Below are 15,458 nucleotides of genomic sequence, written 5' to 3'. Positions count from 1 at the left end.
TGGCAACGTTGAATGAGCACTATCAATTGATGATTGTTTGCCAAAATCAAAGTGCAAAAACAAACTTGCATGAAACTGATCAGACAAACAAGTTTTGAGTGAAAATTATATAATTTAAAGCATGATTTGTAAAACATTGAATTCTTCATTTAGAAGGGAGTTTTATGACATGTTGTGATTGTTATGATTCAATGTCAGATCACTTTTATAAGTCAAATACTTTTTAAATGTTTCTCCTTTTTTGGGGTAAATATAGCTTTTATACTTAAATTATCTGCCACTTTAACTTTATTTTAATCAAAAGGAGATGCAATTGCAATGCTAGTAATTGGAAAAAAGAGAAAGGAAAACAGATACCTTGATCACAACTTGATAAAGTGCAAATACACTCTGTTTGCTGCATCTCATCCACCACACGGTGGTGCAATGTGATAAACAAAGAGAAAAGTCAGAAGAGCGTGATTGGCTGTCCTGAGATTCATCAGTGAGAAACTGAAAGAAGTTCAACTATGTGCCTCACAATCTTTTCAAAGAGCAAATGAAGGTAATCCTGTAAAAATCTACATGTTAAATTGGGGAGAAAGGAGAATATTCCAATAAGTAATATATACCTCCCCTTCAATGCCTCAAAGACAAAGATATCCCACCTGGTAATGTGCTATACTGGAGTGTTGGTACCTCAGATGGACTGCCAGCTTTCCTTTTTATTTGTGCAATCAATGCAAATCCAGTCTATCATTAACTCTAAAAATGCCATCTGGGTTTTACTCCTGAACAGAGTGATTTATCAACTCATATTGAGCACAAAGAGTTCTTCCTTCTGAGGGCTGTGGCAGAAAATTCTCCAGAAAAAGTTCCAGTTTTATAAGGGGGACCTTGTGAGTGTGAATTAACAAAATAATATAAGGATGAGGAATGAGAAATTGAAGCAAAACGATGGAAAACAGAGGTCAAAATGTAATTTTAATCAGGGTTTTATAAAATATTAAGTAAGTCTTGATGTAGAAGCAGTTCTAAGACACACAGGACAATAGATTTTGATTTAGCCAACGAACAACGATTAGAATCATGTCGTTATGGGAGACCATTTGAACAAAGAAGAAACGTATTGTGTGAATAAGGACAGAAGGAAGTGGCCCCTGATTAGTCTTATGACAAAGAAAAATGCAGTTAAAAAAACATTAAAGTAAAGTAACTGCTTGAGCAAACATAACTCTTAACTCAAAAGTCTAAGTGTTTATTGGAAATAAATAATGGAAAAAGAGAAAAAGGACAGAAGTTACGACTGTTTCATCTTTATTATGACAAATCAAAATATGAAAGCACATTATTAATATTACTAGTCATGTGTTGCATTAGATCAGTTGCACTGATCCTCGGAGCAGCAAATGCCAGATGCCTCTTTTCTATTAATTACAAAGTTGCAGTCAGTTGCTGTCATGCAACCCTTGAAGTAGCTGATATCTGTGAAAACATGGAAAATGACGGGATGGATTATTAGACAACTTTGCAGTAGCAATGCCACTGAACTGATGAATGTTTTTTTTCCCTTGTTTTTTTGTTGTTGTTTTAGCTGAACAGCACACTGAGCGAACAGATTATACTTACGGGGTCCAGGATGAAGGATGATGCTGGTACAGACTTGATCTGATCCAACACAGGTTATCACGGGGTCCATACATTCCTTATTGGTGCCTTCACAGTTACATCGCAAGGCTTCACCTTGAAAAAGAAAAGAAAATGTTCAACCACTGTATATAAACCAGTGCTGCACATTCACTGCCACAAAGTATTGTTATTTAGTTACTGTATGTTACTTTCCTTTTATACTATTTTATTATGTATGTCTATGATATGGACCTGTGTCTGCAATAAAGTGGTGTTGAGCTGGTCATCATCTGGTTTTTAACAGGATATCATTCTATTACGATGATATGGACAGCAGGTTGTTTTGTGTCCTGTACTTTAACTCACCCTGGCTGACGGCCATTAATACCAGAAGAGCAAGAATCACAATCTTCATGTTGTCACGTGTCTGTACACCAATCTCTGTATGACTGAAGCAAAGGTGCAAAAGTGTGAGAAATCAAAAGCCATATTTAGCAGGGAGCACTTAGATAATGCACATATTAGAACCCTCAAAGATATCCCACCTGTGAATTGTTCCACTGGAGCGTTGCTGTGTGCTGCCTGACTGCCAGCCTCCTTTTTAAGACCACTTGTTGAGCACTAACTCTGTGTATCATTAACTTGTCTTCTGTTTCACTTGCAAACAGAGAGGCTAATCAAGGCCAGACCTGGATGCTGCAAAAGTCATTATGGATCCAATGATTTGTGAAAATACAAATATTTTTGTCATATTGTCACCACTAAAAATGATCTCAATGTTATATTTGAATCTGAGTGATTACAGTCTAAAATCATTTTTCTCGCATAAACACACATTTAGAGCACAAGTTGCACTTACACCTAGTTTCCCAACAGTGCATTTCAGGGGGCGGTTGGCAACGTTGAATGAGCACTATCATTTGATGATTATTTGCCAAAATCAAAGTTGTTGTTCAACAAAAACAAACTTGCATTAAAATGATCAGACAAACAAGTTTTGAGTGAAAATAATATAATTTAAAGCATGATTTGTAAAACATTAAATTCTTCATTTAGAAGGGAGTTTTATGACATTTTGCAAAAGAATGATTTTAATTTAATCGGCCTGAGAAACTGAGACAAGGAGACACAAGGCTGAGGAATCTCCCTTGTGGGATTGTTATGATTCAATGTCAGAGCACTTTTATAAGTCAAATACTTTTCAAATGTTTCTCCTTTTTTGGGGTAAATATAGCTTTTATACTTAAATTATCTGCCACTTTAACTTTATTTTAATCAAAAGGAGATGCAATTGCAATGCTAGTAATTGGAAAAAAGAGAAAGGAAAACAGATACCTTGATCACAACTTGATAAAGTGCAAATACACTCTCTTTGCTGCATCTCATCCACCACACGGTGGTGCAATGTGATAAACAAAGAGAAAAGTCAGAAGAGCGTGATTGGCTTTCCTGAGATTCATCAGTGAGAAACTGAAAGAAGTTGAACTATGTGCCTCACAATCTTTTCAAAGAGCAAGTGAAGATAATCCTGTACAAATCTACAATCTATGTTAAATTGTCTAATGACGGAGAATATTCCAATAAGTAATTGTGATGGCCAGGGCCACACGGTAATATCACACTCACCTACGTTATTTTCACTAATTACGTTTTTTTTGTAGACCACACCCCAAACAATTCATTCATCACACACCAACATTTATTGGATAGTTTCTTTTTATTTCTTTTAACTTTACACTGTTTAAATGGCAGGCACACATTTTACACTGCAAAGTTTATACCATATATTTTCAGTATTAACTATTTGTTTTGTGTTAATCTCTTTGAGTTACCGTGGTGCAGCTGGGATCTATCAAGGAGAGGCAAAAGGTGTGGCCAGGGGCGGAGGAAAGACTTATGCGGTCACCTGATCGTTGGGCCAGGCCATCTCCAGCCATGTTGGGGGGGGGGAGTTTTGAGTCTGTTAGTTGGTGCTGTATATTAGTTCTAGTTAACCTCCATTTTGGTTTCCCCTGTTCTGTTAATTGATTGGCCAAGCCACTATATATGTTCTTCTGTGTTTCATTTGGGGGGGTCATTTTTGTTCAGTTAACACCTGGTTTTCTGTTGCTGTTTATGATTCTATTCAGTTGACCTCTTTTATAGTTCTAATTGCTAAGTTTGTGCTTTGTTTTTGGGTAAATAAAAACCCTTATTTTTTGAAAAACCCTGGTTTCCTCCTTGCCTTACTGCTTTGTCCCTGACAGTAATATATACCTCCCCTTCAATGCCTCAAAGACAAAGATATCCCACCTGGTAATGTCCTGTACTGGAGTGTTGGTACTTCAGATGTGCTGCCAGCTTTCCTTTTTATTTGGATATGTGTGCAATCAATGCAAATCCAGTCTATCATTAACTCTAAAAATACCATCTGGGTTTTACTTTTATTTATCAACTCATATTTAGCACAAAGAGTTCTTCCTTCTGAGTGGCAGAAAATTCTCCAGGAAAAGTTCCAGTTTTACAAGGGGGACCTTGTAAGTGTGAATTACCAAAATAATATAAGGACGAGGAATGAGAAATTGAAGCAAAACAATAGAAAACAGAGGTCAAAATGTAATTTAAATCAGGGTTTTATAAAATATTAAGTAAGTCTTGATGTAGAAGCAGTTCTAAGACACACAGGACAATAGATTTTGATTTAGCCAACTAACAACGATTAGAATCATGTCGTTATGGGAGACCATTTGAACAAAGAAGAAACGTATTGTGTGAATAAGGACAGAAGGAAGTGGCCCCTGATTAGTCTTATGACAAACAAAATGCAGTAAAAAAAGAACATTAAAGTAAAGTAACTGCTTGAGCAAACATAACTCTCAACTAAATAATGGAAAAGGAGAAAAAGGACAAAAGTTACAACTGTCTCATCTTTATTATGACAATTCAAAATACGAAAGCACATTATTAATATTAGTAATGTGTTGCATTAGATCAGTTGCACTCATTATCGGGGCAGCAGATGCCAGATGCCACTTCTGACTTAATCATCATGTTGCAGTCAGTTTCTCTCATGCAACCCTTGAAGTAGCTGATATCTGTGAAAACATGGAAAAACGACGGGATGGATTATCAGACAACTTTTACAAATTTGCAGTAAAAGAAATGCCGGTGAAATGATGAATGTTTTTTTTCCCCTAATGTTTTTTTGTTTTAGCTGAACGGCACACTGAGCGAACAGATTATACTTACGGGGTCCAGCATGAAGGGTGATGCTGGCACAGACATTATCTGATCCAACGCAGTGCTCCACGGGGTCCATACATATCTTATAGGTGCCTTCACAGTTACACCGCAAGGCTTCACCTTGAAAAAGAAAAGAAAATGTTCAACCACTGTATATAAACCAGTGCTGCACATTCACTGCCACAAAGTGTTGTTATTTAGTTACTGTATGTTACTTTCCTTTTATACTATTTTATTATGTATGTCTGTGATATGGACTTGTGTCTGCAATAAAGTTTATTATCAATCAGCTCCAAACAGACACGTTGGATACATTATTCATTTACAGGTGTTGAGCTGGTCATCATGTGGTTTTTAACAGGATATCATTCTATTTCAATGAAATGGACCGCAGGTTGTTTTGTGTCCTGTACTTTAACTCACCCTGGCTGAAGGCCATTAATACCAGAAGAGCAAGAATCACAATCTTCATGTTGTCACGTGTCTGTACACCAATCTCTGTATGACTGAAGCAAAGGTGCAAAAGTGTGAGAAATCAAAAGCCATATTTAGCAGGGAGCACTTAGATAATGCACATATTAGAACCCTCAAAGATATCCCACCTGTGAATTGTTCCACTGGAGCGTTGCTGTGTGCTGCCTGACTGCCAGCCTCCTTTTTAAGACCACTTGTTGTGCATATGGTGAAACGCTGTTTATCATTAACTTGTCTTCTGTTTTACTTGCAAACAGAGAGGCTAATCAAGGCCAGACGTGGATGCTGCAAAAGTCATTATGGATCAAATGATTTGTGAAAATACAAATATGTTTGTCATATTGTCACCACTAAAAATGATCTTAATGTTATATTTGAATCTGAGTGATTACAGTCTAAAATCATTTTTCTTGCATAAACACACCTTTAGAGCACTAGTTGCACTTACACCTAGTTTCCCAACAGTGCATTTCAGGGGGCGGTTGGCAACGTTGAATGAGCACTATCAATTGATGATTGTTTGCCAAAATCAAAGTGCAAAAACAAACTTGCATGAAACTGATCAGACAAACAAGTTTTGAGTGAAAATTATATAATTTAAAGCATGATTTGTAAAACATTGAATTCTTCATTTAGAAGGGAGTTTTATGACATGTTGTGATTGTTATGATTCAATGTCAGAGCACTTTTATAAGTCAAATACTTTTTAAATGTTTCTCCTTTTTTGGGGGGGTGAATATAGCTTTTATACTTAAATTATTTGCCACTTTAACTTTATTTTAATCAATAGGAGATGCAACTGCAATGATAGTAATTGGAAAAAAGAGAAAGGAAAACTGATACATTGATCACAACTTGATAAAGTGCAAATACACTCTCTTTGCTGCATCTCATCCACCACACGATGGTGCAATGGGATAGAGGAAGAGAGAAGTCAGAAGAGCGTGATTGGCTGTCCTGAGATTCATCAGTGAGAAACTGAAAGAAGTTGAACTATGTAATCCTGTACAAATGTTAAATTGTCTAATGAAGGAGAATATCAATAAGTAATATATACCTCCCCTTCAATGCCTCAGCGACAAAGATATCCCACCTGGTAATGTGCTATACTGGAGTGTTGGTACCTCAGATGTGTGCTGCCAGCTTTCCTTTTTATTTGGACATGTGTGCAATCAATGCAAATCCAGTCTATCATTAACTCTAAAAACGCCATCTGGGTTTTACTCCTTAACAGAGTGATTTATCAACTCATATTTAGCACAAAGAATTCTTCCTTCTGAGGGCTGTGGCAGAAAATTCTCCAGAAAAAGTGTAAATTAACAAAATAATATAAGGATGAGGAATGAGAAATTGAAGCAAAACAATGGAAAACAGAGGTCAAAATGTAATATAAATCAGGGTTTTATAAAATATTAAGTAAGTCTTGATGTAGAAGCAGTTCTAAGACACACAGGACAATAGATTTTGATTTAGCCAACGAACAACGATTAGAATCATGTCGTTATGGGAGACCATTTGAACAAAGATGAAACATATTGTGTGAATAAGGACAGAAGGAAGTGGCACCTGATTAGTCTTATGACAAACAAAAATGCAGTTAAAAAAACATTAAAGTAAAGTAACTGCTTGAGCAAACATAACTCTCAACTCAAAAGTCTAAGTGTTTATTGGAAATAAATAATGGAAAAAGAGAAAAAGGACAGAAGTTACCACTGTTTCATCTTTATTATGACAATTCAAAACATGAAAGCACATTATTAATATTACTAGTCATGTGTTGCATTAGATCAGTTGCACTGATCCTCGGAGCAGCAAATGCCAGATGCCTCTTTTCTATTAATTACAAAGTTGCAGTCAGTTGCTGTCATGCAACCCTTGAAGTAGCTGATATCTGTGAAAACATGGAAAATGACGGGATGGATTATTAGACAAATTTGCAGTAGCAATGCCACTGAACTGATGAATGTTTTTTTTCCCTTGTTTTTTTGTTGTTGTTTTAGCTGAACGGCACACTGAGCGAACAGATTATACTTACGGGGTCCAGGATGAAGGATGATGCTGGTACAGACTTGATCTGATCCAACACAGGTTATCACGGGGTCCATACATTCCTTATTGGTGCCTTCACAGTTACATCGCAAGGCTTCACCTTGAAAAAGAAAAGAAAATGTTCAACCACTGTATATAAACCAGTGCTGCACATTCACTGCCACAAAGTGTTGTTATTTAGTTACTGTATGTTACTTTCCTTTTATACTATTTTATTATGTATGTCTATGATATGGACCTGTGTCTGCAATAAAGTGGTCATCAAGAGCTGGTCATCATCTGGTTTTTAGCAGGATATCATTCTATTTCGATGATATGGACCGCAGGTTGTTATGTGTCCTGTACTTTAACTCACCCTGGCTGACGGCCATTAATACCAGAAGAGCAAGAATCACAATCTTCATGTTGTCACGTGTCTGTACACCAATCTCTGAATGAATGACGCAAAGGTGCAAAAGTGTGAGAAATCAAAAGCCATATTTAGCAGGGAGCACTTAGATAATGCACATATTAGAACCCTCAAAGATATCCCACCTGTGAATTGTTCCACTGGAGTGTTGCTGTGTGCTGCCTGACTGCCAGCCTCCTTTTTAAGACCACTTGTTGTGCAATTAACTCCGGTGTATCATTAACTTGTCTTCTGTTTCACTTGCAAACAGAGAGGCTAATCAAGGCCAGACGTGGATGCTGCAAAAGTCATTATGGATCCAATGATTTGCGAAAATACAAATATGTTTGTCATATTGTGAAAAACAGTCAATCAACACTAAAAACAATCTTAATGTTATATTTGAATTACAGTCTAAAATAATTTTTCTTGCACAAACACACCTTTAGAGCACAAGTTGCACTTACACTTAGTTTCCCAACAGTGCATTTCAGGGGGCGGTTGGCAACGTTGAATGAGCACTATCAATTGATGATTGTTTGCCAAAATCAAAGTTGTTGTTCAACAAAAACAAACTTGCATGAAAATGATCAGAGAAACAAGGCAAAGTGTAATAGGAAATGAAAACTGAAGCAAAAAAAAAACAGAGGAGTTTGAATTATATAATTTATAATTTAAATTGAATGTATTTGCAAAACATTACAGTCTTAATTTAGAAGGGAGTTTTAAGACATGTTGCAAAATACATTTTTCTCTAAATTAAACCTTTGTACAAAAACAAAACACAACTCTACTTATGTTCTCCTTCAACATTTGCATGCACTTTGTGAAAACTGGACTCGTTACACTTGAACCATTCTTGAGACCTACGTTCAGCTAATAAACCTAAAGTCCTTGCAATTGTTGGATTATGGTTTTGCTGTGTATTTAAATGTATTCTTGACTTTAAATGCTTCATTAGCGATGGGGGCTGCATATTAGCTTAGTTAGACACCCTTCAAACATACATTACATCTATTAAATCATTTTGGCTGACAACCAACAATAAAAGAGCAAGAACCACATCTTGTTGTCATAAAGTCTCCATATAAAACATTGTGGAGAAGTTTGAGAAGTCAAATACATTTGAAATGTTCAATGTTGTTGTCGGTAAATATACCTTTTGAAAAAGGAGAAAGGAAAACTGACATTGATCACAACATGAAAAAATACAAATACACTCTCTTTGCTGCATCTCATCCACCACATGGTGGTGCAATGTGATAGAGAAAGAGAAAAGTCAAGAGTGCGATTGGCAGTCCTGAGATTCATCAGTGAGAAACTGAAAGAGAATGTGGAAATATATGCTTCGCAATCTTTTCAAAAAGCAAATGAAGGTATTCCTGTAAAAATCTACCATGTTAAATTGTCTAATGAAGGAAAAAATGCCCAAAAGTAATATATACCTTCTCAGGTACCTTCTACCTCTCACATTGCAAAATACAGATTTTGATTTAGCCAGCGAACGACACAACAACAATAAGAATCACAACGTTATGGGATACCATTGGAAAAAAGAAGAAGAAAGAAACAATTAAAGTGAATAAGGACAGAATGAAGGAAGTTGCACCTGATTGGTCTTTATGATGACAATTGTACACCACACAGCACATGAGAGTAGGTCATTATTATCACTGGAAGATGCTGCGTATAATTATTGATCATTTTTGGTTCATTTATCAGTTGCAACGATCCCATCTGCAGCAACTGCTCTGTGACACTTCTGAATTACTCATCAGATCGCACTCATTTGCATCCATGCAACCCTTGAGGTAGCTGACATCTGTGAAAACACAGAAACACAGGATGGATTTAAGACTTCTGCAAGTTTTCCATTAAAGTATCGTATTGTAACATTTTTTTTTTTTTTAGCTGAAGAGCACGAGTGAGATACTTACGGTTTGCAGCTTGGAAGGTGATGCTGCCACAGACTTTATTCGATCCATAGCAGGTCTCCACAGGACCTGAGCATGGCTTTGAGGTGCCTCCACAGTTACACTGCAAGGCTTCACCTGGGGGGGGGGAAACAACAAAAAGCATTGTATACAAACAATAATAGCAATAAAAAAAACAATAGTGCTGCATATTCACTGCCACAAATGGTCCTTTAGCTCTCAAATCAGCTCCAAACAGGTATCAGCTTCAGATTCTTGTGGCTGGATTTGAGGAAGATATCATTCAGTTTAGTTTACTTTAACTCACCGTGGCTGACAACCACCAATACCAGGAGAGCAAGAATCACGGTCTTCATGTTTTGTCTGTCTATGAATGAAGCAAAAGAAAAGTGTCAGATCAAATATTAGTAAAGTAAGTAAAGTAAGTATTGCTGGAAGCACTTTAATCATGCACATATAACAAACCGTAACGATATCCCACCTGGTGAACTCCACTGGAGCGTTGATACCTCAGATGTGTGCTGCCAGGCTGTCAGCTTTGTGTTTTTAATCAAGGCTTGTTGTGTAATCCAGTGTATCATTAACTCTAAAATTGCCATCTGGGTGTTACCCACACTCCTGAAGCTGATGCTGCAAAACCCACTATGAGCCCCTGATCCACCAGGCGGAAATATAACAATTTATATCGTTATCGTAAAAGAAGAGACAGAATTAATGCTAAAGTTAACAGGAAAAAACATCGTTTTTCAAGCATTGGGTAAATTTGAGATTATGATATATTTTGCTTCAAGTGGAAAGAAAAGAATCCAAAATACACATTTAGGCGTCACGACACGTTCCCTAAATTCACCAAAAGTTAGCATAAGTTAAAGCATGACCACCTTTTTTTAAAATCTTTTTTCTGTATTTTTTACATTACTTTGGAGTATTTACCGCATTATTGACATTGTCATCTGAGTTATCTAAACTATGGATGCTGGAAAAACACCCTTTTGCTAACATAGTAGATCATTAAGCCAATAGTAGCACCATAACCCCACAAACAGGACACATCAAGCCTTCTGATGATAGCAATGTTTCAATAGGTTTTTTATTGAAGTAATAACTTTTTAATAAGTGAAGTGGTTTACTGATATGATGCTGTGTTGTTGAGCCAGTAGACATGAAACAAACTTAGGCCACTCATTTGGGAATATCGCTGTTCTTTTTTGCTTTTTATGATCAGAAATGCTGATGAAACTCAAACTCAACAAACACATGTAAAACACTTTACATTCGCTTATATAATCAGATTAAGAGTCAAGACAGATCCGCCCAAATAAAAAAAAAAGGGATGAAGCAAAAATCATTCCCTTAAAACTCACTGACTTCACAGCCACTAATGAGAAAAGCAACAGCTGCCAATCCTTTTTTCTATCTTTTTTTAAGAAAGCCGACTGGTGACTTTGTGTTTCTCTTCTTACCAGGGATTTTATTCAATTGTGGAGAATTTCTTCGGTATAATAAATAGATGACTGATTTGTTTGTTTTTTTATTTTAGGATTATATATTAATTTGACATGCATTTGATCTTATTTTATATAGAACCTACAACTAGTCTGCTTCCCTGCGGTAATGAAATAGAATAATCCAACACCCACCAGCACTCTGGGGGGTGAGAAGCATAACCCCGATGAACCCACAGAAAAAACTCATCTCCAGAATCAAATCATCTCCCTGTGAAATAACAGCGAAGTGCATGAATTACAACTCAATTACAACATCCTCAAATGCCTCAGTGGAAAAAATATTCCAATATATATATTATATTATATTCTGTCATTATATTTATTCATTCTTTTATTCATTATTCTGTCTTTTTTCAGAAAAACAAAATATATAAAATGTGACGCCACATTAAAAGACACTTTTATACATTTCTGCATTTTATTTTGTCAGCCAAGGCAAAGTCATTCAAAAACAATAAAGTTTCTGAATACAAATAATGTACAAGTAGCTTCAATTCCCAGGAGGCATTCATAATTTGGAAAAAAATGACAGTACTAAATATTGAATCTAAAATGTATGTATTTATTTATGTTCATGAACATCTGCGTTGTGTTTATAGCGTTGGAGATCCTTGAGAAAGAAATGTTCACCTTTTTTTGTGAGAGGAGAACAATGAAATGTATTCCACAGCGCTATGTTTAATGCCTCGGCGAAAGAAAAAAAGAGAAGAAATGTATTCAAATCTTTAAGAGAGCATACAACTGGAGATCAAGGGAATTATAATTGAAATCATGATTTATGTAATGTGTACTTCTTGATTTGGATTTTAGATATTCATAGTCCAAGAGCTCACAAATAAAAAACTGATCTGAAAAAAAAACATTCAATTGAAAACGATAAACAATCTACGCTGTGATGCACATACTTACATACATACTATATGCAAGGTGAAGCATTCCTCATTTCTGTCGCTCTGCATATTAAAACCTCTCTGACCCCGTCTGCCTTACAAAAAACGGTATCCGCGCACACAATCGACAGGATGTCACGTAGAATGCTTACACATTGATTCGGAAACCTTTTCCTTAGGAAAAAGAATAAACAACTTTACCATGCAAGGAGGTAACAGGTATTATCAACTGCAAACTGCTCTAAGGATGCTGGAAAAAAATATACAGTATATACTGGAACTTTCTCATTTAAAAGACACACTTCAGTAAATCCAAGATAATGCACAAATGACATGCTTTTGCATAGAAAATGGTGTAAATTGTTCGACAAGGGGGAAATACAGCACACATCCGACAATTCCCAGCAGGGTCTCTTTAACACTGTAAGAAGTTGCATGTCAATACATCTTTTTTTTTACCCCAGTTGAAGTCAGTGAGTCTGCCCCTGAAACGGTTTAATCGGTGAGGTCCAGACACCACGACTGCTCTGTGCTCTGAGTCTGAACGCCAATGCTGGACCTTCGTGATGACATGCTTTCACTGTCCCTGCTCTCCGTAGAGCCCCCGTTCCCCAGTAGGCACTCCAGACTGGTGTGTTCTATGGCGGACGGGTCGCCCAGCGGAAGAGGGGGCTCGGGAGCATCCGATCGCAGTGATCCTGAATCCGGGGAGGATCCAAGAGAGCGAGGAGAGGCAGGCACAGGGTGGACTAAGGGGTGCGAGACCTCGATTTGGAAGATGGAGGTGCCCTGAATCCGGTGATGGGATGTCGGAGCAGACATCAGATCACAAATGTCCTCGTGCGAGGCTCGTGACAAGTCGAGATGGGACTCAGAGGGCAGGCAGAGATGGGGGTAAGAACTGGGCGAGGAGTCCAGCAGGCTGTGTGTGGACGTTCCTATCGGGGCACCGGACAAAAGGCAAGAGTATTCATCACTATCACTGGGAGGCTGCAGGCACAATGTAGGCTGGGACTGGCTAATGGAGGTCGGGCTAGCACTCAGAGGTCTGTTGTCAGAGTCTTGATGCCCAGAGCGAGGTGCGAGGCCTGGACTTCCACCCTGGAAGCCCGGGGCGGTGCCAAGAAGAGACGGGCTTGTCCACAGATGTGAAGTCATGCTCTCAGAGCTGGGACAAAGGTCTATCCTGGGTACAGAGTTTACAGAGGTTTGAGGCCGGTCGTGGCTCTCCGTTTGGGTTTCAGCAGCTCCGCTGTAGTTCCAGTGGCCAGTGGGAGGGACACTTTGGTAGCCTTCGTGGCTCCCAAGATCGTTACGCTGGTGGTAGGTCGGAGACAGGTTGAATGGCATGCCAGCGTTGGGGGCAACGGAAGGGCCGGACACCATTTGGACTCCATACGGGTATGATGGGAGGGAGGCTTTATATTGATGCACAGATACGTGGGCCTGGAGGAGATGCATCATGTGGTGCAGGTCCTTGGTGAGCCCAGAAACCTCCTGGTTTAATGTGCTCATCTGCACAGAGAGTGAACACATAGATGTGACGTTAACACACCCGGAGCACATTTCTAGCATTCTTTGCATATTCTATTATTACACTGGGCAAACGTGGTAAATGACGCAGAGTACTGTACAGCTTCAAAGTACTCTATGACTCTGAGAAAAGGCTTCTTACGCAGTCGTGTAATCCAGAGGGACACGGCTGGAGATAACTGATGCAAATAGGGGGAAAGTAGACAGAAAACTAGGGAAAAGGGAGTGAAACAAGAAGGAAAGTGGGCCAGAGTAAGGCCACAAGTAGGGCTAAGCTGTCACTGAATTTTTTTTTGTCTTCAGATTGTCGAGTCAGCACTCCTGACTAACCCCTGCATTGCACAAGTGCCCTGCTGATTCATTAATATCGACTTCAGACGGCACCTACCTGGGCCCATCTGGATGCTCCCGCTGCAGCATTATATACATTCAAATGAGGAGTGCAGGGGGCAAACTGAGGCACGAGGATGAAATGGGGTCTACTTGATCCCACTTTATGTTTCCCCCCCGTAAATGTACAACCACAGCTGATGAGATGCCGGAAATGTATATACAAGAAAAGCTTGTTTTGTTGGTCTGCACTGAAGATTTCATTTCTAAACATATTTTAATGTTTTTTTTTTTCTAAATTAAAACGTTCATTCCGTGCTTGCTTGTATTTCATATTTTGTGTATTAACAGACAGAAGACAGATGGGATGATGAGACGGAAACAAAGCAAAAATTGATTTGAATCTGTGAGGCTACATTATCTACAATCAATTTTCATTTTTGCAAAAGGGGCTGCACTTCACCTTTTGGTTGAGTTGACTGATGCTCTGTCTGACCTCCTCCGACTCCAGCAGCAGAGTGGCATTAGCCTGCGTGGATTCTGGAGAAAATGAGGAGGAGAAAACAATAAACTGCCGACCTGGTGATTAATAAGTGCAGAAAGTGTCTCGACGAAATGTTGTTAAATGTTTGGATCTAAAAGAGGGAAGTGTGTTTTAAACGTGACCAGTATAACAGAAGGCAGACCACAGCAACAACTATGTGGAATCAAAACTAAAAACTAACAAAAAAACTGAGGCAATCCTCCGGGAGGCGCTGTTGGATGTTCAAAATCAGGAGGTACTTTCTAAAAACACTTTTAGTGTTTAGAAACTATACTGTACATAGATTTCTACTGTGAACTGTTGTGAACTCGGGCACCAAAGCACACGGTTGAAAGTAAATTAGACTTTAACTGAACTGAAAGTGAGATTCATCCCAGAATGACAGCAATAATCAGTAAAAAGCCCAGGTGAGATGACCTGTTCCCTGCTTTGACCTCTGTTGTCCTTTAACATGTTCTCAGACTCTCATATCCCCTCAGAAGGAGGCAGGGCGGCGTTGTCGTATCCACCGTTTGAACTCTCTGAGTTTCCCTCCAGCCATCTGGCACCCGGGTGACCCTCGCAGCGGGAGGTGGTTTGGCTTACCTTGGGTACGGCCTCCTGTGCTGGCTTTGGGCCCGCTGTGCTCCACGTTGAAGTGGAACGCGTGTCCATTGTCCTCGATGCCGTCTACAACCCTGGCGGGGGAGGAGGGGGTGAAGAGGAGGGGAAGCTGAAGTTAATGTAACAGTAGAGCTTTTTCAATTATCATCGGAGCCAGCAGACAAGCCGGGAATGTGCCACGAGAGCCGCCGCTGGCAGAGGCCCATGTGGGTTCGGACGTGAGGAGAGGAGCCCAGTCTGGAGGGGTGGACACCTGAGCTCTCTGAACCAGCGCTTACCCATATCTCGGGACTTACTGGATGACTTAGGGATACATTATGAATACAGATGGTTGGGGCGGGAGGATAAGGTGCTCCGGTAATGAAATGCAGTGAC

General features: G+C 38.8%; 1 protein-coding gene and 2 long non-coding RNA genes across 4 annotated transcripts in view; all 3 read right to left on the bottom strand.

Moving 5' to 3' along the window:
• Window positions 1-1,284: 1,284 nt before the first annotated feature.
• LOC311033300 lies at window positions 1,285-2,177 on the bottom strand. The gene is made up of 3 exons (XR_014599256.1): window positions 1,975-2,177; window positions 1,609-1,722; window positions 1,285-1,464 (listed from the first exon to the last, which is right to left on the bottom strand). It is a non-coding gene; the product is annotated as an uncharacterized lncRNA (long non-coding RNA).
• Window positions 2,178-6,716: 4,539 nt separating this feature from the next.
• On the bottom strand, window positions 6,717-9,786 carry LOC311033296. Its single transcript, XR_014599253.1, has 5 exons — window positions 9,765-9,786; window positions 7,888-7,908; window positions 7,709-7,783; window positions 7,340-7,453; window positions 6,717-7,195 (listed from the first exon to the last, which is right to left on the bottom strand). It is a non-coding gene; the product is annotated as an uncharacterized lncRNA (long non-coding RNA).
• A 1,918-nt stretch (window positions 9,787-11,704) lies between these two features.
• Window positions 11,705-15,458, bottom strand: part of kcnh4b (potassium voltage-gated channel, subfamily H (eag-related), member 4b) — a 34,594-nt gene continuing 30,840 nt past the window's right edge. For both annotated transcript variants that reach the window (XM_084040563.1, XM_084040564.1), the window contains exons 14-16: window positions 15,066-15,157; window positions 14,400-14,476; window positions 11,705-13,588 (exon numbers count right to left, since the gene is read on the bottom strand). In XM_084040563.1, coding sequence (XP_083896689.1) covers window positions 12,569-13,588; window positions 14,400-14,476; window positions 15,066-15,157 — 1,189 coding nt within the window. In that variant the 3' untranslated portion in view covers window positions 11,705-12,568. The remainder of the gene's footprint in view (window positions 13,589-14,399; window positions 14,477-15,065; window positions 15,158-15,458) is intronic.

Source organism: Eutrigla gurnardus (genome assembly GCF_963514095.1).
Source record: "Eutrigla gurnardus genome assembly, chromosome: 22".
In the NCBI taxonomy this organism is placed as follows: Eukaryota; Metazoa; Chordata; class Actinopteri; order Perciformes; family Triglidae; genus Eutrigla; species Eutrigla gurnardus.
The sequence above is the reverse complement of the archived record's forward strand: the minus strand, read 5'-3'. Positions and strand labels throughout refer to the sequence as shown.